General features: G+C 47.1%; 2 protein-coding genes across 2 annotated transcripts; both read right to left on the bottom strand.

The window, feature by feature from the left end:
• Positions 1–894: 894 nt before the first annotated feature.
• On the bottom strand, positions 895–6,957 carry tm2d3 (TM2 domain containing 3). The gene is made up of 6 exons (XM_030376818.1): positions 6,752–6,957; positions 6,025–6,129; positions 5,021–5,181; positions 3,859–4,033; positions 3,362–3,437; positions 895–2,445 (listed from the first exon to the last, which is right to left on the bottom strand). Exons 1-6 carry the CDS (start codon positions 6,855–6,857, stop codon positions 2,280–2,282), a joined length of 789 nt encoding a protein of 262 aa, XP_030232678.1. The 5' UTR covers positions 6,858–6,957; the 3' UTR covers positions 895–2,279.
• Positions 6,958–7,693: 736 nt separating this feature from the next.
• On the bottom strand, positions 7,694–23,637 carry tars3 (threonyl-tRNA synthetase 3). Its single transcript, XM_030376822.1, has 19 exons — positions 23,278–23,637; positions 23,033–23,125; positions 22,360–22,547; positions 21,370–21,493; positions 20,570–20,694; positions 19,987–20,104; positions 19,318–19,382; positions 19,160–19,238; positions 18,375–18,521; positions 16,926–17,024; positions 14,456–14,622; positions 13,381–13,543; positions 12,465–12,602; positions 11,824–11,901; positions 11,532–11,632; positions 10,469–10,573; positions 9,674–9,746; positions 8,998–9,112; positions 7,694–8,347 (listed from the first exon to the last, which is right to left on the bottom strand). The coding sequence occupies exons 1-19, from the start codon at positions 23,599–23,601 to the stop codon at positions 8,199–8,201; spliced, it is 2,451 nt and encodes an 816-aa protein (XP_030232682.1). The 5' UTR covers positions 23,602–23,637; the 3' UTR covers positions 7,694–8,198.
• Positions 23,638–23,859: the final 222 nt, after the last annotated feature.

Raw genomic sequence — 23,859 nt, forward strand, 5'->3', positions numbered from 1 at the left:
TCGCCTCTGAGGCACCAGGGAATTGCAGAAAAGTCCACCCCCCCCCACTCTTCAGCCAATAGGATTTGTCGACACACATCTAACAACCCAAAAGGAAATTGCAACATTTACTATTTATGTTCTCTCCCGCTCTGAATTGCGTAACAGGGCAGAAACCATGTGCGGCAGAATGCTTGTTCACTGCTAAATGGGGCCGTCTTAAGAGGCCGGAGATGCATTGTGGTGTTCAGATTTCACAGAGCACGTCACAGGCCACACGAGGCCCGACTAAAACAGTACTACTCTATCAGAGAGCCCTGCTCAGACAGAATACTACTTTATCAGAGCCCAGCTCAGACAGAATACTATATCAGAGCCCAGCACAAAGAGAATACTACCCTATCAGAGCCCTGCTGAGACAATACTATATCAGAGAGCCCAGCTCAAACAATATTATAACGGAGCCAAGCTCAAACAGAATAATACCCTATCAGAGCCCAGCTCAGACAGAATACTATATCAGGAGTCTTCATACAGATCTTGTCCTAAGCAGGACTTAAAATCCTGGCCTAATTTTTGGTAAACGCTTTGGCCCTGAGCCTTCGAATTCCTGACCCATAGCAGACCACAGGCCACTCTATAGGTCCCGGCGAATCAGTCTGCATCTGCATGGCCTTGCGCTGGCTTTGTGTAGACGGCAAGGGGCCCGTGCTTCTCAGGCCTGTTGACTCAGTCTCTGCACATGCGCTCCATAATTGGTGGTCTAGCAACAGTGCTTGCCTATGTGAAATACAACAGGGCTCTATTAGAACTAGAGTCCTGAGAGGAGAGCCAAGCTAAAGGGTAAGCAGTTACCACCTACTTGGGTGCATCACCAAGGGCTCATGCTGATCTAGTTAAACTTTGACACACAACTTCTCTTAATGGTTGGATTAACACACCGTTTTATTTGAGATATTTTACAGTCATCTACAGTGTTCCAACGAAATACAACAGTAAGGACTTATATACAAACACAGCAGGCCAATAAAAGCATTTTATCGCAACAGTCGAATGTCAGCAATGGCACTGTCAACAATTACAGTAGAATAAAAGGAAATTAACTGATAAACAATCAATATTATAAAGAATCATGGGAAACTAAGTGTGGTCGTTTATTTTGTCCTAAATGTGAGAAAAGCATACAATATTCAGACCTGGAGCAAAAAATGTGGCGATTATTCTTGTAAAATGTATGTTGCAGCCACTGTGATAATATATCACTGTGTATCACTATAAAATTAATCTAATCTCTGGGTTGCCTCCAGGTTTCAGTGTCAGCGTAGCATTGACCGGTGAGGGTGGAATGAGTGCTGCAACCTGTCGTACATCGGGATGTTATCAAGTAAACCCAGCTGCGGATGGCCGGGTTTTGGCTGATGGCTTTCTCCTGAATATTGCAATATACAATTTGAACGCCATCTATTCCACAAAACTGAAAGTGTCCCCCCCTATACTCAGGGGGACGTAACATAACCATTTGTGGGGCTGCAGGTATGTGCGGGCGGCCCCCTGCTGCCTCTCATTCTGTCCCTTCCTCGTGCCTTTGTCACAGGGTCAGGCCTTTCTGTTGTCTCCGGTGTTTCCATAGACCTGCAGGAACCATGGTAACCACTCAAAACCTCCTGATGCGTCATGCATGTGTGTAAGGAGTCGCACCGCAGGGGGGAGAGTGGTGGGGAGGGGGGGGTTGGGGTCCCAGGAAGTTGAATTGTCCACAGGAAACCACTCCGCTCCAACACCTTCTCGTCAGCCTCACTAAACTCATCTAGACGCCGCCGTGTTCACACAAAGAAATAAATAAGCTGAGGCGACTGGAACATGGCGCCTCCTCCTCCGAGCCGCTTGTAAACAAAATTATCAGGTCCACACCTCCGGGCACATTTCCTCCACACAGGCTTGACAGGAGACGGAGTGGCGGATGATTAGGATTGATCTGACAGGCGTGTGGGTAGTGCCTCCTGGTAGGGAGGCAGGAGAACGCGCTCTGCCTGCTGGCAGTTGGGTCTGCTGCGGGGGCGTGGAGGGGGTTTGGCTGGGCTCGACGTGCTGATTGAACCGGGGTGGGATCTTGGCTTATGGGGAGTGGAGGAGGAGGAGCAACACTCGGCCCCGTCTTCACAAGGGGGCTGGGGTCCTAGATGTTGAGGGAGCCATGCCGGGAGGTGGTGGATGATGAGGAGGAGGAGGAGGAGGTGGTGAAAGAGCACCACCCAGCACCTGCTGGGTGGTGGGTGGTCCTACACAAGGGGGCGGGGGTCCTAGATGTAGAGGGAGCCGTCGGCGGGCCCCACGTAGCCCACCCCTATCAGCAGCACGTCGATCAGGGTCCAGATGCCCAGACCCCCGAAGCTGAACAGCTTCCCCAGCCCCTCCCTCCACTGACCCAGGTAGAAGCGGTCCGCCCCGAACCCGCCCAGAGTGATGCTGCGGGGACAAAGGGAAGGAGAGAAGTGGAGACAAACCATATCCTGTTAATGGACTGCATTTATACAGCACTGTTCTAACCAGTGGCCACTCAAAGCGCTTTACAATACTGCCTCACATTCACCCATTCATGCACACATTCACACACCGACGGCGGAGTCAACCATGCAAGGTGACAGGAGCAATCAGGGGGAGGTGTCTGGCTCAGGGACACCTCAACACTCAGCTAGGAGGAGCCGGGGATCAAACTAGCAACCTTCCGGTTACCAGCCATCCCACTCTACCTCCTGAGCCACATCACACCCGTCCTTACTAGGTGAATACTGTCTTGTGGTTCGGGAATACAAAAGTGTCCTCATGTTAATGTAGTCCTCGTTATGATCTGGAGTGACCTCTGTCGCTGCTCTACTTTTGTTGACTACACTTTGATTACAATAATCTAATTAGGCTATTATCAATCATCATCATATTATCTAGCTCCATAATTGAGCAATCTGTGTATGTTACAATTCAAAATGGCCCTCTGTTATACTTTTAATTAGCGTGCTCATTAAATTGCTGCACTATTCGAGATTTCAATTTTTCTACGTTAAAGATCTCTTCCTTTGTTTCCCGAATTTTAGGACAGAAACAGATTTAATACAAATTAAAGTGCCTTTAATTTGTATTAAGTTAATAGGATTATTAAAAAGATTATTAAAGAGAAGGCATTCAGTCAAGCGGTCATGAGGTGTATGGGGTTATTTCTGGGTAGACATTTGTTTCATAGAATTTACTATATGGTGATGTATATTGTTACTGAGTTATGAAATTACCCATATCGTGACAAAAGTTTTTATCCATATCACACAGCCCTACTTTAAATGCATCATTAGTCCATTGTAACTGAGAAAGAAGAGTGAGGAAGATGACTGACCTAAGAGCCAAAGCCGTGGACCATTTGTAACCTCCGGTCCAGTTACAGAACAACCGTTTATTGAAGACTCTTCTGCCTGCGGGGTGGAAGGTAATTAATGACAGCAACAGCACTGCCTCACAAAACGGATCCTTTAAGGTGGGAAGAGGAATCTGATCATTAAGGCAGGCTTTGGGGTTACTTTTAACCAAGTAAATAAAAGCACAAGATATACCAACAGTTGCGCACCTAAACAGTGCACGTGGTCAGGTACCTAAACAGTGCACGTGGTCGGGCACCTAAACAATGCACGTGGTCATGTACCTAAACAGTGCACGTGATCACGTACCTAAACAGTGCACGTGGTCGGGTACAGTGTACGTGGTCACTTTCCTAAACATTGCATGTGGTCACGTACCTGAACAGTGCACGTGGTCATGTACCTAAAAAGTTAACGTGGACACGTACCTCAACAGCACATGTGGTCACGTATCTCAACAGTGCACGTGGTGACGTACCTAAACAGTGCACGTGGTCGTGCACCTCACAGGTGGCGTTGTAGCGGCGCCGTGGGCAGGCCACGGTCATGCAGTCGGTGGAGTTGGAGCAGGTGTACTGGGAGGGCTCCAGCTGCCAGCAGAACTGACAGGGCACCCACAGAGAGAAGTTGGCCTGCTGCTGCCCTGACTCGGCCTGGAAAACAACAACAACAACAACAACAACCACAACAGGTTACCACTGTTGTAATGCTTAGAATTGTTTGTTTGGAATCAGTCTCTCTCACAATGGGTATTCCAAGTTAGATTCTAGTTTACGTTTTTATTTATGATACCTAGCATTCACCTTCCTGGCTGTACATTAGGGGTGGGAATCTCTTGGCACCACACGATTCGATTAGATTCCGATTATGAGGTCAATGATTCGATTCTGAAGCGATTATCGATGCAACTCAATGCAACAATTTTTTTTATGTACATTTCCATGCGTGATTTTCAAAAATATATATATACATCTTGGTTTGCTACTCAGAGTTTGCTTATCACTTCCTACTTCTGTGATGATCATTAAAGACATCAACAGATGAATATTTCATAAGAGAGAAAGCTTTTGTCACAAATATCTCTCTACGAACAATGCAATAATCAATGCAGCTTGCATTATTACACAATATGGAAGCATGCAAAAAATAGGTTTCAGTTTTATTTTCCTTCTAATCTTTCTTTTCTATGTCATTAAAGAGTTCTTGTGTCTGGCTGTGAGTTTGCGCTCATGCTATGCGTAGGCTGAATCGCACTTGTGTCAAGACAAATCAGATGGGCAAATACACACTGAAGATAAATTCAATAATTTTAAAATTACAAAATTAAAAAAAATTATATATATTTTTTTTAATTCCGATTATTAATTTATCTGCATCGAGGCAGGATCGTTCTAGCGAGAATCGCGATGCATCGAAGAATCGATTATTTTTCCCACCCCTACTGTACATATGGTTACCTTACTGCTGTTTTGCTATTATATTGTATATTTGCATTTTTGTACTCTAATTTCTTACTTTGTGTTGTAACTGCTGCACAAGCATTCCCCTTGGGATGAATCAAGTAATACCTCATCTAATCCGGTCTCATAGAGAGTTTGGTCCCATTGTGCCCAGGTGGGCTCTATCCCCTGGAGACTCACCAGGCAGTGCACGCCCCTCTTGGGCTTGCAGGTGAAGGCCGTGGGCTGGCCGTAGGTGCAATTGTGGTGGTAGTGGCAGCAGACACAGCTGGACGGGAGCCGGCTGCACTGGCCTGCGCTGGGGCACTCGGCCGTGGAGCCCTCCTCGTCCCTGGGCAGAGCTGCAGGCATAGGGAGACACACAGCTTCACGATCTCCCTGTTTCAGTGCTCCGGAGGAGCCCTCATGGGGCCCGCCTGAACCATCGCAATGTCTCAACGCAATGATCGCCTCCATGTTGGAAGCATAGGAGCATTGGTGTATTTATTATTATTAGAGCTGTCAAGCGATTAAAATATTTAATCGTGATTAATCGCATTAATGTCATAGTTAACTCTAATTAATCGCGATTAATCGCAAATTATTTTTCTATGCTAAATATCCCTTGATGTTTTTGTCCCATAATTCTTCTCATTTTAATTCTCTTATCAACATGGTGAAGTGCATCGGCTTGCCTTGTGTAAATGATTTTTTATTGATAACAACATTGGCATATACACTGATCAAAACAGGACGATACAAAAAAAGAGCCTATAGCGCAATTAAACGACTGCTTTGAACAAATGTCATTTGAACATAGCAGTCAGGCTACTGCTTCTTTGTTTTGAGCCAAAGAAAAAAAAAAAAAAAGTTTTTTTTTTTTTTTTTTTATAAAGTAATTGAGTTAATCGCGCGATAAAAATTTTAACGCCGTTAAATTTGGTTTGCGTTACCGCCGTTAATAACGCGTTTAACTGACAGCTCTAATTATTATGTTAGTGTTCATGTTTCTTTGATTATTGTAATTAATCGTGAAATATTGGTTCATTAAGCGGAGACGTAGATAGAAGTATATTAATATAGTATAGTAGTACAGTGTTGGAGTATAGTATAGTATCATAGTATAGTAGTGTAGTAGTATATTATAATGTAGTATTGGTATAGTATAGTGTAGTTATATAGTATATTAGTGTAGTATAGTGTACCGGATACGGCAGCAGGGATGACCGGGTTGCTGATGACAGGTCCGTGCTGGGCTCCATGGGGGGAGGGTGGGGGTTCATGGCCGACATGAGGAGAGCTCAGATACCCTGGAAGAGAGACCAGCAGGAGAAGCATGAGGAGCCCAGATACCATGGAAGAGAGACCAGCAGGGAGAAAATGAGCTCAGATACCCTGGAAGAGAGACCAGCTGGAAAGAACGTGAGGAAAGCTCAGATACCCTGGAAGAGAGACCAGCAGTAGAGACCATGAGGAGCTCAGATACCCTGGAAGAGAGAGTAGCAGGAGAGACCATGAGGAGCTCAGATACCCTGGAAGAGAGACCAGCCAGGAGGACATGAGGTGAGCTCAGATAACCTGGAAGAGAGACCAGCAGGAGAGAACCCTCCACCTTCACTAACATCACAACCACCACCAACTTCACCACCATCACCCTCCACCACCACATTCATGACCCCCACCACCATCACCACCACACCAGTCATACATCCCAGTAAACACATGGGGTCGGGGTTAAAAATTCGTGTAGCCCGCTGCAGATGGTCGGAATTTAACTCATTAACAGACATAAACACAACAATGTCATCTCATATTGACATGTTTTCTAGTGTAAGCTGAGGAGCAGAAAACCCCACAACGCAGAGCAGCTAGCGTTAGCATCGGGGGCTACATCCCGTTTCACTCGGTCTGATCTGTCCGGATGAAACCCACCGCCGACGCATTGCAGGAAGACGTCCGTCAACAGGAGCAGAATGATGCCGTGGGACCTCAGGCATCGCCCTCGGTCCGGTCTCCAGAATTGACAGGCGGCGCACATTGTTGTTGTTAGCTTAGCATCGCAGACAGCTAGCTTGATGTCAGAGCGTCCTGGGCGTTAACCACGCCCAGCACGTCGTCGTCATCCTGGTTAACCACGCCCAGCGCGAATTCGTCATCCGGGTTAACCACGCCCACGTGGCATACATTATTTCGTTAATAAAATAAATTATGAATGATACGTTATTTTGAGTGATGTTCTATTTTAATTAAATTGAATGTGGCATTGCAATTATGTTAAGTGTATTTGACACAGCAGGGAAATATACCTATTGGTCTCATGGGTATGATTCTCAAAAACATGGCCATGTGTACTGTAATGCGTTTCTAATTTAGAGCTGTCAGTTAAACGCGTTATTAACGGCATTAACGCAAACCAAATTTAACGGCGTTAAAAAAATTATCGCGGGATTAACGCAATTATTTTATTAAAAAAAAAAAAAAAAAATTTTTTTTTTTCTTTGGCTCAAAACAAAGAAGCAGTAGCCTGACTGCTATGTTCAAATGACATTTGTTCAAAGCAGTCGTTTAATTGCACTATAGGCTATTTTTGTATCGTCCTGTTTTGATCATATATGCCAATGTTGTTATCAATAAAAAATCATTTGCACAAGGCAAGCCGATGCACTTCACCATGTTGATAAGAGAATTAAAATGAGAAGCATAGAAAAAGAATTTGCGATTAATCGCGATTAATCGTGAGTTAACTATGACATTAATGCGATTAATCACGATTAAATATTTTAATCGCTTGACAGCGTACCCCACAAAAACATTTCTAAATAAATGACGTGGCCAGAAACAAGGGTCATTTGACTGCATGAAAACATTCAGGAATAGAATCGTTCCAGTATCTGAATATCTTTATTCAATTCAGTGACTCATCGTCAACAGAACACCAGAAACAGGTTTAATCTCATTCTATGTTCATTAATGATGCAGGGTGGCTCAGTCACTGCTATACTATAACAATCATTGTCACCTTCTCTTGCCTTAACAAAGCATTCTAGTGTATTAACTCAAATGTGCTACAGATTTAGTTATTTTATTCAAAAAGATTTGATGTTAAAATACCTTGAATAAAAAACAAAAACGAACTAACCGACCACAAGCTGCTGCTCTAACCAATCACACCATCACATGCCAAACTGCCTTTGGAATCCAACCCCCTTTCATTCACGTCCCTCTAATCCCTTTCCCTCATTACTAGAGTACACTTTCCCTTTGCCATCCTGTTTGATATTCCCTCCCCAACTCTTCTCCTGACTGCCTTCCCGGTGACTCCGAGGCCTTCATCCCTCGTGCGCGAGTGCCAGTCGAGGCGGTTGACGGCGGCCGTCCCTCAGAACTCCTCCTCTGCGTTGCGGCAGCGCGCCTGCTTCAGCAGTGTGAGGCGGGCCAGCACCTCGCTCAGCGGCAGCTCTCCGTGGACCTTGTTGTCCCTCGTCCGTACGTTGACGCTGTTAGTCATCTTCTCCTTCTCCCCGACCACTGCCAAGGCACGAGGACACACGACAACAGAAAACACTGTGAGATGGCCGTGCTGCTCCAGACACAGCTAGCAGCACGCAGCACGCAGCACACAGCAACACCCCCCCCCCCCCCCCTGGGCCAACCCCTCGCTCAGCTCAGTGGAAGCCACTTGTCAGGCTTGGGAAGACAGTTTCAGTGGAGTCCCATGAGAACTGGATTCTGCCACATAGGAAAAGCCTTCCCCACTGGCCCCCCTGGCTGATTGACAGCTGGCTCAGGGCCAGGTTTCTGTGCCGTCATAATGATCACTGCGCAAGAATTCCTCATTTCCATGTCGGTGGCATGTGGCTACATGTGGCTCAGGAGGCAGAGGGGTTTGGCTGGTAACCGGAAGGTTGCTATTTCGAGGTGTCCCTGAGCAAGACGCCTCACCCTAACTGCTCTTGACGAGCTGGCTGTTGCCTTGCATGGTTGACTCCGCAATCGGTGTGTGAGTGTGTGCAGGAATGGGTGAATGTTAGGCAATATTGTAAGGCGCTTTGAGTGGCCACTGGTTAGATGCCTCTGTATAAATACAGTCATTTAGCCTTCAGCCCCTCCATATTTACTGCTATGCGGAGGAGATGAGGACGCGCTGCTTGAGGATATCGAGAATTGAGAATGCTTACCCAGTATAAAGTTGTACTGGGCCAACTGGGCATTGCGGATCTTCTTGTTTAGAAGGCAACTGGAGTCCAAGTCAGCTTCCGCCATGAAGCCTGCTTCAACAAACTGCTTACAAGTCTGAAAGGAAGAAGCACTGCTCTTGATCACAAGCACAGACTGACAGACAACGAGGACGCAGAGAAAAGGTTCTAACCTGATTCAAATCAGAACTACTTTGAAGATGTCAATGAATGTAGTTGCAACAGATACACAACTAACTGTTTGTTGTGCTGCAAACAGAAGTACCTGGCTCGGGCTGGGCGGTATGAGATACATCAGCTCATCATCATCATCATAAACAGAGGGGAACTTAAACATCGTAAAGTCAGCGTCTTCAGTCTGAGAACTGAAACAAGGTGTATGCCAATTTACGGCGTTACGACCAACTGATGGGGCCCCTTGTGAAATGATTCAGTCTGTGTCTCATAATGAATAATATATTTAACGATTCATAATGATCGCCTATTCTTTCTCATTCAACAGCTGAAGCAGGGAGCAGGAATCCATCCACGAGTGCATCACAGAATCATGGCGTCGGCCGAGCTGAGAGACGCTCCACAGAGACACAAACACGCAACTCCATTTAAAAGGCCCACGTGTCTGTGTTGGGGGCGGGTCAGACCGGGGTGCGGGGCTCACCTTCTTGGCGTAGTCCTCACAGGTCGGGTTGACGGGCACGAACATCACCTGGCGCGGGGACAGCCACAGCGGCCTGGAGGAGGTGAACAGGGACTGAGTATCAGGGAGAGGTTCCATGGCACAGGGGCACGCTGACTGAAGCAGAGACAGCAACCAAGGTGTTGGATTATAGATTCATGAGCCCTGGTGTTATGTTGTTAATAATGGGAGATGCTGGCGTTTGCATACCCCATCAGCAACTAGGGTGAAATACTCTGGGCGTGTGTGCATTCGTGTGTGTGTGTGGGTGTTCATTCGTGTGTGCGTGTGTGTGGGTGTGTGTGTGTAATTTTCTATGACATCCTTTTACTTCTACACCTGACTGACTAATTCTCCCATGTATTTCAATTCAATAGCATTTGTATTTGATAACAAACATTCAAATGTCCACCTGCACCGCACTTATATTACGTCAGCCATCGACCTTGGTTCGACATCCATGGAAATTCTTTGTTTGAAGAATAACCCACACAACCAAAGCTTGATAAAAGGCATTGTGCCTCTCAGACGACCAGACGGAGGGAGACGACCTGAGCACCTCTTCCTTTAGCCTAACGAGCCGCAAGCAGCAGGATGCGCTCATTATCGTTATTATCAGCTATTTGAGATAAAGCTACACTGAAATAATTGCATTGCATTCTGCAAATTGATTCATTAGTATTATGACGACTTCACCTCTTCATCAATGCACCCATAATGTGAGATAATCAAGGCGCCCTGAATGTAAATGTGAATGTAATTTTAATGTAAATGTACCATTTCCCTGCGTAGTTCTCAGTGAGGATGGCGATCATCCTCTCCACGGACCCCAGGATGGCTCGGTGGATGATGACCGGCCGGGCCTTGTCCTCGCCGTCCTTCCTGCAGACGACAGAGAGGCTCACTGAATCAGCTCTCCTCTAAAAGCAGCGTTGAACACAGCAGTTTGTAATTCACTCGACCGCCCCAGGTTGAAACTGTTGACCATGTTCTGATTTTGATTTTTCTTGGTTATATTCATAATTATGCTCCTGAAATTAAATCAAGTTAATTACAAGATTAAAATGAATGAATTTATTAATGATACACCCTTGTCCATATCCATGATCAATCAGTTACTCTTTAAATATGAATCAGTTCCCGGCTTAATAGATGCATTACCATTTAACTCCAACTTCCAAAATGACTAAATGTCTTATCTCATCAGATACATTTGGATTCAGATACATGTCAGGACATCATTAAAGCATGATGGACACATGTATCAGAGCACATGCTACCCAATTTGCATCCATCTACTAAAAGCAGTAAGACTTGTTCAAAAAGAGAACATTGAGAACATCTGCCTGACAGATTCAGTCTTCCTTGCTAGTTGAGTCTTGCAGAGTTCATGTAGAGTTCTATTACTCTTCCTATGTAGAGACTACCTGGAGGAACAAGTCAGCTGAGATCAAATTAGTCCACACACAGGAGGGGACCTGTCAGGGCCTTCAATGGAAGAAGAGTCAGTCTCTGGGGAGAATATCCTCCATACAGGGTATTAGATTTCCTTGATTGAATGCCCTGACCATTTAACGGAACGAGAGTGAGTGAGTTAGTGTGGAAGCTGGAGTATTAAAATTATATTTTGCCTAAAGCGGAAAAATTGCCAGGGACACCCGTACTTATAGTTAGTGATTATTATCATTTTTGGGAGGTCCAAAAGGCCCAGTTCTGATAGGAACGGCTCTCCACTGACAGAGACAGAGACAGAGACAGAGAGTTCAGGGGTTGGAAGAGAGGGGGTAGGAGAGAGAAGGTAGGGTTCATGTGTGAACACTGCGTCCGTGAGGTGACTCACCCCACAAAGTTCAGGTTGAAGCGGATTGGCAGCTGGAAGTCCAGCTGGATGGTGGCGCACTGGTGGTAGCGGCCAATCGCATCCTTGATCTGGATGTCGATCTGAAATGCCGACATAGACAAACATGTTTAACCTCAGAAAGGCACGTTGCGTCGACTTTTAAAGACGCCATCGACTGAATGTCTTTCTATCGAAGATTCAAGCTCACCCTTCCAGTATAGTATAGAGTAGTACAACAGTATAGAGTAGTATATTAAAGATAAAGATCCATGTGCAGTAGGAGCGGTCCTACCTTGGGTCCGTAGAAGGCCCCGTCCCCTGGGTTGAGTTTCCACGGCTCTCCAAACTCATTCAGGCTGTTCTCCAGTTGCTGCCCAGCAGGAGAGACAAGGAGAGACAAGGAGAAACGTCAGACCAGTGGCAGGGAGCACGTAATAAACGCTCTCATGGCAGTAGGACACGAGACGTCTACACCACTGCTTTACATTAAGGGCACTTAGCAGACGCTTTTATCCAAAGCGACTACATTTGTCAGATATATATTGTTGTTTCTCCTTCTTCTGTCGCTCCAGTAAGGATGTTCATAGAACCAAGTGCCAAGCAACTAACAATCACTAGGTTAACCCATTCCCTGTATACAACAAAGATACATTAAGCGACAGAAAATGCAACATACAATAAGCGCGTACATTAAGTGCCAGGATGTACAACATGCAATAAGTGCGTAAGAGGGGTATTTTTAGGAGAGTTAGGGAGGAGAAGGGGGCAGAGGATGGGTGCTACACAGTGCTGTCTGCTTCCAGAACGTCACAACAGTCCTTCCAGGTTTTGAGTCTGAGCCATGTGTGCCATCACACTCATTTGATGTGACGGTGCCGACGACCAATCAGGTGGCCCAGTCCGAGCTCCCCCCGGGTGTGCCGTGGTGTTTACCTTCTCGGCCTGGTTCCACACGGCGACGTCCCCCAGGTACTTCTCGGGCCGCGTGGACAGGTGCAGCTGGAAGGAAAAGCCGAACACGTCGTAGACGCAGCGCAGGAAGTCCAGGCAGCCCTTCATCTCCGACTCGATCTGCACACGGACCAATCAGAGGCAGCGGCTCATTGGAACATCCCACTGTCAATTTGATGTGTTGAATAAAATGAAACTACTTAGTCAGCAGACTGACTTTCCCTTCCAATATCTGATGTATTCTTGAGACTTATTTCCTTATTAATGTATATACAATTAATAAAGTAAAAAGGATGTTTTGGATACATTGTGTGTCAAATTGCTGTTCTTTCAACAGAGCAATATTAAAAGGGGAAAGGAACAATACATATCTAGTAATATGAGGCAAGTAATATGACAACGCAGATTTTCTACCAATTCATGTTTCCTTTTTGGAGGCAGAGGAGTCAGCCTTTCCCCTCCAGCCCTGGAGGGGAGTGACATAACTCACATGCTCCATGAGGGGAGTGACTGATCACTCACCTGAACCACAGAGGGGGTGTGAATGACTGATCACTCACCTGAACCACAGAGGGGGTGTGAGTGACTGATCACTCACCTGAACCACAGAGGGGGTGTGAGTGACTGATCACTCACCTGCTCCACAGAGGGGATGTGAGTGACTGATCACTCACCTGAACCACAGTGGGGGTGTGAATGACTGATCACTCACCTGAACCACAGAGGGGGTGTGAGTGACTGATCACTCACCTGAACCACAGAGGGGGTGTGAGTGACTGCTCACTCATCTCCATGGAGGTGGGGGGAGGGGTTGACTGATGGATCACCTGCTCCATAGAGGGGGTTGAGTGACTGATCACTTAACTCCCGAGGAGGGGGGGGGGGGGGGGGGGCTCACCTGCTCCATGGTGCAGAAGATGTGGGCGTCGTCCTGCTGGAAGCGCCGCACCCTGGTGAGGCCGGTGAGCGCCCCCGACAGCTCGTTGCGGTGCAGCACCCCGAAGTCGGCCAGCCGCAGGGGCAGCTCCCGCCAGGACCGGGGCCGGTGGCTGAACATCAGGCTGGGGGGGGGGGGGTATTTTTTCTTAAATACATTTCAATACATCTTTTACTTTTCCTTCATATTGTCTTAAGTATCTGTTTTATTTTATTACACTACAACACATTTTTTTTTACTTTGCCTTTGTTTTTTCTTCTATTTATCTATTTTCTTTTATTATTTTATCTTATCTATTGTATGACAATGTTTCTATGTGAAGCACAAAAAAGTTGCCCGCCTTGCCTTTAATGGAGGGGGGGGTCCGAGACAATCATGAGTCAGCTGGTTGATCAGAGATAAGGTGGTCCTTTATCAATAACTTAACCATACCCAGAAGAGAAACCATGGGTGCATTTGACCGGAGTGCACACACGTTATGGATTATGTTTCTCATGTAGACATCCATGGAGATCATCTTTAATAGAAGAACAAACGCTGTGTCTTCCCCACATTGTTCCCACAACATCCTATCTTGTTGTTCTATCTGCATGTTTTTAAAGCAGTGATCCTGATTTGAAGAGATCATGGTTCCTCCTTTCAGATTTGTGAGCAGTTTGTGGAAGCGTCATGGCAGAAGCGGAGTTGGACCCCTGCTGTCTTTCAACAAGTTGAGGGATTAACCGGCTGTTCCCCGGGCGATGTGAGAGGACCGGACTCACGCATGAGCGTTCAGGAGATCAACATTATACAACCTCAGAAACCGGGCTTCCCCTCCATTATGTTATCACACTACACACAATAAATAATATTAGGATATAGAGAACGAGATATCTACCAATCTCTTTCCATCCATCTCTCTCTATATATAGTTATATATAGAATCATACTGTGGAATGTCATTATGTTATATATAAATATACATCTCGTTTTGAAGGTTACAAAGTAATTTGTCAGAGAGTGTGGGAGGAGGAGGAGGAGGAGGAGGTGGGGGTACCAGTGTCCGGGACAGTTCATGGGCTTCAGGGCAAAGACGTCGTCCTCCACGGGGAAGGAGAACATGTTGTCGCTGTAGTGCTGCCAGTGGCCCGACGTCTCCCACAGCTTGCTGTTGTAGATGTTGGGCGAGGACACCTCCTGGAAGCCTCTCCTCCAGTATTCATCCTGGAGAGGAGAGCCACATGACGCTCATTATCTATAATTGATAGATGAGGACATAGTTCTGTCCAAGCATCACCACAGCATGATACACTACTGAGCTGGGGCGGCGTGTGGCTCAGGAGACATAGCGAGCTGGCTGGTAACCGGAATGTCGTGTCGAGTTGTCCCTGAGCAAGACACCTCACCCTGACTGCTCCTGACGAGCTGGCTGTCGCCTTGCATGGTTGACACTGTCGTCGGTGTGTGAATTTGTAAATGAATGGGTGAATGTGAGGCAGTATTGAATCGCGCTTTGAGTGGCCGCTGGTTGGAAAAACGCTGTATAAATGCAGTCCATTCACAATTTTCCCATTAAACAGAGAGGACTGGTTTCCCACTGGCTGGCAGCGGGGATGGAAACCCAGTCACGGTGTTCCTATAGATAGAGCGGCGGGGGCCTCCTCTCTCAGAGGAGTGCGACGCCGCCGGCGGACTTCCCCCAGACCACTTAGGAGAGAGACTGAGTCACTCCAGGAGAGGGGCCACCAACTGCCCCGCTGGCACAGACGCATAGCCATGCAGGAGGCCGGATGTTTACCGGGGCCGCGGTCAGGGAGAAGCAAACACCAGGGTGCGGCCGAGTAATCTGTTGGCTGGCTCTCCCGACCCCGCCCCGGCGGAACAAAAGGTACGGAGCTGACGTCCGCCGCACCTCGATGTGTACGGACGATGAGGGCAGGGACGCAGCGGCCTTGTGGAGCCGCTTATTGGCAGCGTGTGTGAGGGAGGGTCCGTCTGTACAGACGTATGAACGTTGCGTGGAGGTCCGTCTCTGTACAGACGTGTGTACCATGTGTGAGAGGTCTGTCTCTCTCTGTACAGACATGTGTATGTTGTGTGAGGTCCGTCTCTGTTCAGACTTGTGTTGGGTCTGGAGGCCAACAGCCACAAATCACATTCTGATAATCTATTTGTTCTGGGAGTCAGAGCGCTGCCTTGTGTTGTTAGCGGGCTCGTCAGCCTCCAATGGGTCTCTGGTGCGAGATATTGTGAGGCCCAACGCTGATAAAACGCGGTGAACTTGATGTTAACTTTGGCTAATCCAAGAAAGGCACCTTCTAAAGAAAGATACAGTAGCTTTGGTGACCACTTCTTTGACTCAAAGAAATGGGAGTCCATTTGTATTCATTCATATCTGCTCAGAGTCCTTCACCTATTCTACTTCAACAGCCCAGATTTTAATGAGAGAGAGACGCTGTGCGTTCTGACTGGAAGGCCGATATGCATAACAATGACGGGCGTCTTTAGAGTAGCTGATGAGGGCTCTCTCAGTGTGGGAGGCTGGCTGGAGAGCTCCTGTTGCTGGCCTTATAGGTATAAGAGTCTGCCCACCGCGGAGCCTCACCGGCGGTCCCAACAATGGGAAAATCAGCGGCTCCTGGGGTAATTATCAGGCAGACCTTCTCAACAGACCATACTGTGTGTCTTTGTGATTGCACCGGTCAGCGCCGCACAAATCGGCCAATCAGGACGGGGAAAGCTACAAGATGTTCTATAAGTGTTCCGTTTTCAACCTTTGTATATCGCAGGCGCCCAGGATGAAGTCTGTTTAACATGCATTTAACACTTAAGAATTTCTATGAGGTTATTTTAGGAACATATTCTGAATATATACAATTCTGTTGAATATCAATATTCCTTATTTTATATTTAGCTTGTTTGAGCCATACGCATATATTTTACATTTGAAGACATTTAACAACACATGTTCGTGATTCATTGCCTTTTAAAAGGAGAAATCCGGTGTAAAATGGATCTGGGATGCGTCTATATGTGCTTTTTTTGCTACCAAACGTGACTCGTTGTCATACCAAACATATCCCAGATCCAATTTACACCGGATTTCTCCTTCAACCAATTGTTTTTACGGGTTATTTTTAATTATACAGCTTTTTAACTAAAAAAGGTACGAGTGTTAGCTAAAACTTAAAAGCACATTTCAGTTTTTAATATAATGATATTTTCCTGATGTTTTCCACTCACTAGAGCATCCTTGAAAGAACCTTAATACACGTTTCTACTGAAGGTACCACTAATTGATAACCTTATTTTGTTATTTTCCACTGCAATCATCACAATGGAGGGCAATTATTCACACTACCAAGTGGAGCAATTAGTCCCCCAATTAACCCAGGATTAATCCCCCCCCCACTTAATTAACTCGAGAGGGAAATAAGAGGATTCTAATAGGTCTGAGCACAAAACAATGGGCTGTGGGAGGGTGTAATGATGATCCAGGCGGCTGGAGCCTGGAGTCTGGAGCCTACCCTGATGAACTCGGTGAGGGTGTTGTAGATGAAGGCCCCGCGGGGCATGAAGAAACAGCTCCCTGGACTCAGGTCGTGGAAGAAGAACAGCTCCTGGTCCTGGGAGGGGGGGAAAGAGAGCCAGAGCCAGAGAAACAGAGAGAGAGAGAGAAACAGACCAAAGATACGTCAGCCATCTCTAACTTACATTACAGGCTCCTGGTGAAGTATCAGTACAATGCAAAAAACACTACGAAGAGTATACAATCATATCCCTTGAACCTGACCCTTTTGTTATGAGTATATGTTTCATCAAAGACAAAAGTACCTTGTCTATATCGGTACCATTGAGAAAGAGATCGCTGGGCTAGCATGAATAACTACTTTCACTTAACCAATAGGGTTTTTTCAGGTCAATGATATGAAAGCAAAAAACAAATCCTCGGAATACAATTCAAGTTGGTCTATATGTCAGTCCACACTTTATAAGATATAGAAGTATCGTTATATTACTAGCAGAAAAATGTCCACGAAATGTTTTGGTTCCTAGTATTTCGACCTCAACGACTCTTGTTATAGACAGTGTACAGTATATTGCTCCATCCAAGTCTTTCCGTATATCCAAGCCTGTATGTACTGGAGTGTGTGTATGCAACAGACAAGATGCTCAGATCTTCAGTCCAACCTGGTGGTGTCCCTGCCACTTCACACCCATCGGCTCTTACTCCGCCAGGAGTGAGCGGTTCAGTCTGGGGTGGAATGAGGAGATCTGCGCGCTAATAAGAGCCAAGGTCTCCCGTGGAGACCACAGAACCGTCCTGGGGAACCAGCTGGGCGCTCAGATGGCTCACAGATTTCACATACAGCGCCATTTATTAGCGGGGGAACAGCGCCCTCTACTGGTGCGATTCATCAACAAAAGCAGTTGTTTTTTTAAAAGGCGACAAACCAACAATGTTGGGGCGATGTTTGAGCTACACTGGCTGTGCTACAAGTTAACCGAGCAAAATGAGTGAGGCACAGAGGGTGCAATTAGCACCTAAAAACAGGGAAAGGGGGACACAGGCACTGAAATTAAACAACCACCAACAGAACCAAAAAACTAATTCTGTTTGTGATTTGTTGTTGTCGCTTGCCATAGTTTAAATCTGTTTTCTTAACAACAGAGTTTGGCGTTCCATAAGATCTTAATGACAGGCTTTATACACCCATTTGTCGAAGCTCTTGAAAAATTTATACCGCACACATTCCTGCAACCATTAAATCACGCCAAGTTGTGGGGGTCGGCCAGGAGTCAAACATCTGGATCAGGGAGAACGCAACACACGTTATCAGCAGAACCCAACGATGGAACCAGCAGAAACATCAGAACCAGCAGAACCCAACGATGGAACCATGGCCGTCCAGGAGACCCCCCCCCGGACGGGCCCCTCAGACCGTCCCTCGGCGGCTGCCTTCCAGAACCCCCACCTTGCCGATCTTGCGGTGGTCTCGGTTCCGGGCCTCCTCCTGGAAGACCTCCCACTCCTTCAGCATCTTGGTGTCGGGGAAGGAGATGCCGTAGACCCTCTGGAGCGTCTCCATGTCCGCGCGGCCCTCCCAGTACGTGGCCGAGTTCTGGGGGGACGGGGGAGAGGCACTTTAACAGAGACTATCAGGGATGGATGACCTTTGACCTCCAGACAAGGGATGTCAAAGGTCATCGTGAGGACCTTCTATCGAAGGACGTATCGAAGTATAGAAGGTCCATTGGAGTGCTTCTACTCATGAGGATAAGATAATTAAGAAAAATGTATATTAAACAAATATGTAGAAAGAAAGAGTGAGGAGCGAATACTATGACTTGTAAACAAGGAATAAATAATTCCTTCTTTCGTCGACAAATGAGCCTACTCCTGGACTACTCCTCTTAGTCCAGGAGTGTGGACCACATGTGCGCGTTAGAGCTGGTATGTTTATTATAAACCAGATCAAGTAAACGGAGGAAGGGAATGCCAATCGGAGCTCAAAAGCGGTACCACATTTTTTCCGGTTTGTTTTTCGGCAAACACAAAGTACCGCCGTATGATTGCTTTGCAAATATTGCTTTTTAGAAAAGATTGCTTGGAAAGTGGGAGCCCCAAACTCACAAAGCTGAACAAGATTGCTGCGACATGCATTGTATAACAATGAAAACAAATCACACCACCGCTGGACAGGAACTACATAATCACTCCCAGGAGCGGCGCTATTCTAGGAACCGTTTCCCCACAGACCTTGTAGATCTTTAGGGCCTTGATCTTGCCGGTGTGCCTGACATGGGGCCCTCTGCATAGGTCAATCAGTGGCCCACATCTACAAGAGGAACACACAGAGGGTCAGAGCGCAGTGGCAGCGAGCTGGACGCGTGCGTCTGTGTTGGAGGTCCACCTGCCTGTAGACCGTGGTGGTGGGCGTGGTCACTTTCTCGTTGAGGATACGACACTTGAACTTGTTGTACTGCAAGGGAAAAGTGGTTTATTTTAGTCAATCGCTCTGGAGAATAGGCAATCACACACGGTAAAATACATACTCTAAAAACATCTCTCTGATGAAAAGTGTATTTGACAAAGTGCCGAGCACAAACGTGGCCAAAGAAAAGTACTGACAAGATGATTGTTCATCAGAAGCACAATTCAGAATCTGTAGTTTTGGAATACCCATTTTCAATTATTTGTGTAGTACGTCTAATGTATACAATTGCTGCCAAATATATTTAACGTATAATGGACAGCGAGCTGGTCATTATCGGCACAAGTTTGCGATAATGACTCCTCGTTAGCCTCTCATTAGCTGCTACACACTAAGAAAATAATAATTGGACCAAAAATAATTCATGTATTAAAAATAAAATCCTTATTCCGATTCAGCGGTTTGCAAAAGCGTTGATATCCACGGCCGGTTATTCATGGCAGCGGTCTGCTACACAGAAACAACAAAACGCTGTGTGCCATGACTGACCAATCAGAACAGAGTATTCAACAAAGCTGTCTAATAAGTATCACATCAATGGTTGAGCGTGTCTCTGGCCCGCCATACACCCTGACCTGGGGGGCGTTCTCACCTTGAACATCTCCAGCAGCGTCTCTTTGCTGACCTCCAACCTCTCAAAGGGCTGCTTGTCCTTCACCACCGCTTTGCAGAGAGACTCCAACGCTCCGAACTCTGTGCTGGACACGCCCCTGAGACCCCAACAGAACCAATCGTTAGAGAACTCTGTGCAGGACACGCCCCTGAGACCCCAACAGAACCAATCGTTAAGAGAACCCGGTGCTGGACACGCCCCCGAGACCGCACACAGAACCATTGAAGCCTCAATGTCACGTCTCCTACTGCTGTCAACCACTACTACTTAATGTTATTTTCCTTTTAGTCAACAATATCCGCAGATACTTTCTTTTCTTGAAAATATAAATCTTGAAATAAAGACTGAAATCCTACATCTAGGCTTACAAAAAAACGTGAAACAGCTCGCTTGATATTCTACAACTAACAAGCATAAAACCTGTATTCAAATACAATAATTATACTTAAGCAATACCTTTAGTTTAATTAATTGAAATTGAATTGAAAACTGAAGGTGAGTTCAAAGCCCAGGGACACGCATCTGTCTATCGAGGAATATGTCCTAATAAACAGGTACTCACGCCTGTCCGTCCATGAACATGTCGTAGTAGAAGCCGTTCTCGATGGGGGGTCCGTAGCAGAGGCAGCCACCGTAGAAGCGCTCCATGGCCTCCCCAAGGATGTGGGCACTGGAGTGCCAATACACCTGTAGACCAGACCGACCGGATCAGACCAGACCAGACCAGACCCAGGGTAAGACCAGATCAGATCGTAGCCTAAAGCCATCCCGGGTCCACTATATTCTGTTCCTTCATGTATTCCCTGCCTCTTTCATAAGATAGATTACGTTACGGCTAATGGCACTAGGAATTGCATAACAATTTGTCACAATTTAAAAAAAAATTATACAAATAAATAATAACCGTCCAAACATAAAGTGTGAACATGAAGTGTTAAGCATTTTCATCACAACCTACATGAAAAACCCAACCCGCTGCTGAATGTTAAAAACTAAAACTGTTCTTTTTGTGAAAGTCCAAAATAAGAAGCGTTCTTTTCGTGTTCCACTCAGACGGAGCGCAGCGTGCGACCGGTCTGCGTTCGCGCTTTAAACAACGACCAGTTATGCGCTAACCTAGTGGTGGTTACCTTGGGAACGGGTGACAACGGAGTGGATCGGCCTACCAGGAGACACCAGAGTCTCTTCAGCTCTCTCTGCGCTCACTCACTCACACACACACTCACACACTAACACACTAACACACTTGCTCAAACCAGGGTTTGATGGCTGTTCCGTCACCAGCGGATCAAACCCAGGCCTCTATGGACCCAGAATGCCCCAGAGGTGGTGCTGTTCCCCCTCCCACGACCCGACACTCACCGCCTGGGCGTCTGGGCTGTCGAAGCGCAGGACCTCCAGGGAGCAGTCCGCCTCCAGGGGGCGGTCCAGGTCCCACAGCTCGCCGTTGACCCGGGAGATCACAGCGTTGTCCGCCAAGCCCTGACTGGGACACACCGACCGGGTTACACACCAGAGCCCAACGCTACACCAGAGAGACCCCCCCTCATACCAGAGACCACCGCTATACCAGAGACCACTCTCATACCAGAGACCACCTCCACACCAGAGACCACCGCTACACCAGAGACCACCGCCACACTATTTCTCCATGTTTCAACTGCTTGTTCATTTTCTCGTTTTGTAGCTTTCAGAATTTAAACTTGCTCATGTACTTTGGTACTTTTCTGAGTACCCCCTGCAGTACTCCAAAGTATCCCTAGGGGTAGGGAACCACTGGCTTGGAGCCCCGCTACTGTCCTCATAGAATCACTGACCTTGATCTTACATGGCTTTTTTTTTATAATGCAGATCCCACACTATAAATAGCATCACATCACTGGCTACTCATTTAGAACCATGACAAACCGCAATCGAAAATAACCTGCGTGGGTCAGCCTGGTACCAGTCTTTGTGAGCTCATAGCCTTAAGCCTTTTTTACATTCGCTGTGCATGAACCAAAACCGCCATAATGACATGTAGCGCGTGTCCCTCACTTCTGAGAATTGATAAAAAAAGAGACTATAAACACCAAGGCCGTCATGAGGTTTCCTGAACATTGGCCACTCAAAGCGCTTTACAATACTGCCTAACAATCCCCCATTCATGCACACACCGATGGTGGAGTCAACCACGCAGGGCAACAGCCGGCTCAGTGAGGGTGAGGCGTCTCGCTCAGGGACACCTCCTCACTCAGCTAGGAGGAGCCGGGGATCGAACCAGCAACCTACCGGTTAGCAGCCAACCCGCTCTACCACCTGAGCCACATGCCGCCCCCCAAAAAAAAGAAGCCACTCCGAGCAGCCGCTCACCTGACCCCGCAGGCCAGCTGGTAGGGGGTGCTGGCCCAGGCCACGCCCTCCACCTTGCGTCCGTCCGGCAGCGCCACGGTGATGGGGTGGGCATCGGCGGCACGCCGGGCCAGCAGGGCGTCGCTCTCCGTCTTCAGCCGCTCGTACATCGCCAGGCGCTCAGCGATGAAGGCGGGCGACGGGCTCAGCTGAGGACCGGAGAACCGGAGAACCACGTCAGCATCAACAACAACCACATCTTACCACGATCCACTGGCTCACGTCTGCTTGGTTCTATCACCTCTGAGGAGCACTGCTCAGCTCTGGTTTATTGCAAAGAATTGTGGGTATTAGCCTTCACACTTTTGTGCCAGTTTTACATTCTCACACACAGGCCACCTTAGTGGAAGGCTGCCCTAGCCCCTGAGCAAGGTCCTCTTACCTTACAAGGGAGGTGATATCATAGACAACATTTTAAGGATGTTCTCTAGACAAATCCTCAGTGTGGTTGACAATAAGAGTCCCACTACACTGTTTTTTAAGAGCAAAACACACATGGTCCTACATATACACACATATCATGCAATGTTTTGCTAAAAGAAATTCGTTGGTAAGGAGATGAGGTTAGCCATGGTTAGGATGGAAGGTAGTGATAGAGGATGTGTATGGGGGCTGGACGGGATGGTCTAGTCACCTCTTTCAGACCTGCAGCACCCTGGCCCTTGTCCTGCTTCTTCTCCTTCTTCACCTTGTCGCTTGGTATTGCCTCGGAAGAAGAGGAGTTCACCTGAAACGAGCAGAAAAGGGGGTTCATCTATTCATGTTAGTGGAGTTGCGACACAGTGGTCCGTCACTAGTTTCAGTACAGAGCTACTAATGTGCTTTCATATCATTAGAGATAGCACCAGACAGTTCAGCCACGGCTGTTAGGGCAGCTACCTGGGTCTTTGCGCGGCGGCTTGGTTCGGGTTTCTGGTTTTCCTTGGGGGTACTGGAGGTACCGGGGGTAACGGGGCCTCCTAACGGCTTCTTGCCCGCCGCCTCCAGCTGCCGCTCCGCCTGCAGACCTCTCCGGAGGTGCACCAGCCGGTACTTAAGCTTCTCGTTCTCCCCTCGCAGTCTCTCCAGCTCCGGCGTAACGACCGGAGCGCTGGAGACGTTCTTAGCCCCGATGAGTCCATCACGCAGATGAATGATCTCCTGGGTGAGACGCTGGATCTTATTCTCCTGGCAAGCCAAACGTGCTGCCATGCACTCCGCCATCTTTAAACTGCTGTCACTGTGTTATGTGTGGAGAATTGCGCCCCCACGCATGTGGTCAACGTGGTCCAGATATGACCCGGGGCTTAACCCTCTCTACCCCAAGCGCATCTTTAAAATGTGGGCAACGTGTTTTTATAACGTAATAGGATAATTTAACATTTTAAATGAACGTAATAGCACGCGTTTTTTCGTTTCTATAACCTCTGTTAAGCATCACTTGAATAATTAAAACGATATACATCGGTATTCAGACAGTGT

The sequence above is a fragment of the Gadus morhua genome, chromosome 14, assembly GCF_902167405.1.
Source record: "Gadus morhua chromosome 14, gadMor3.0, whole genome shotgun sequence".
NCBI lineage: Eukaryota > Metazoa > Chordata > Actinopteri > Gadiformes > Gadidae > Gadus > Gadus morhua.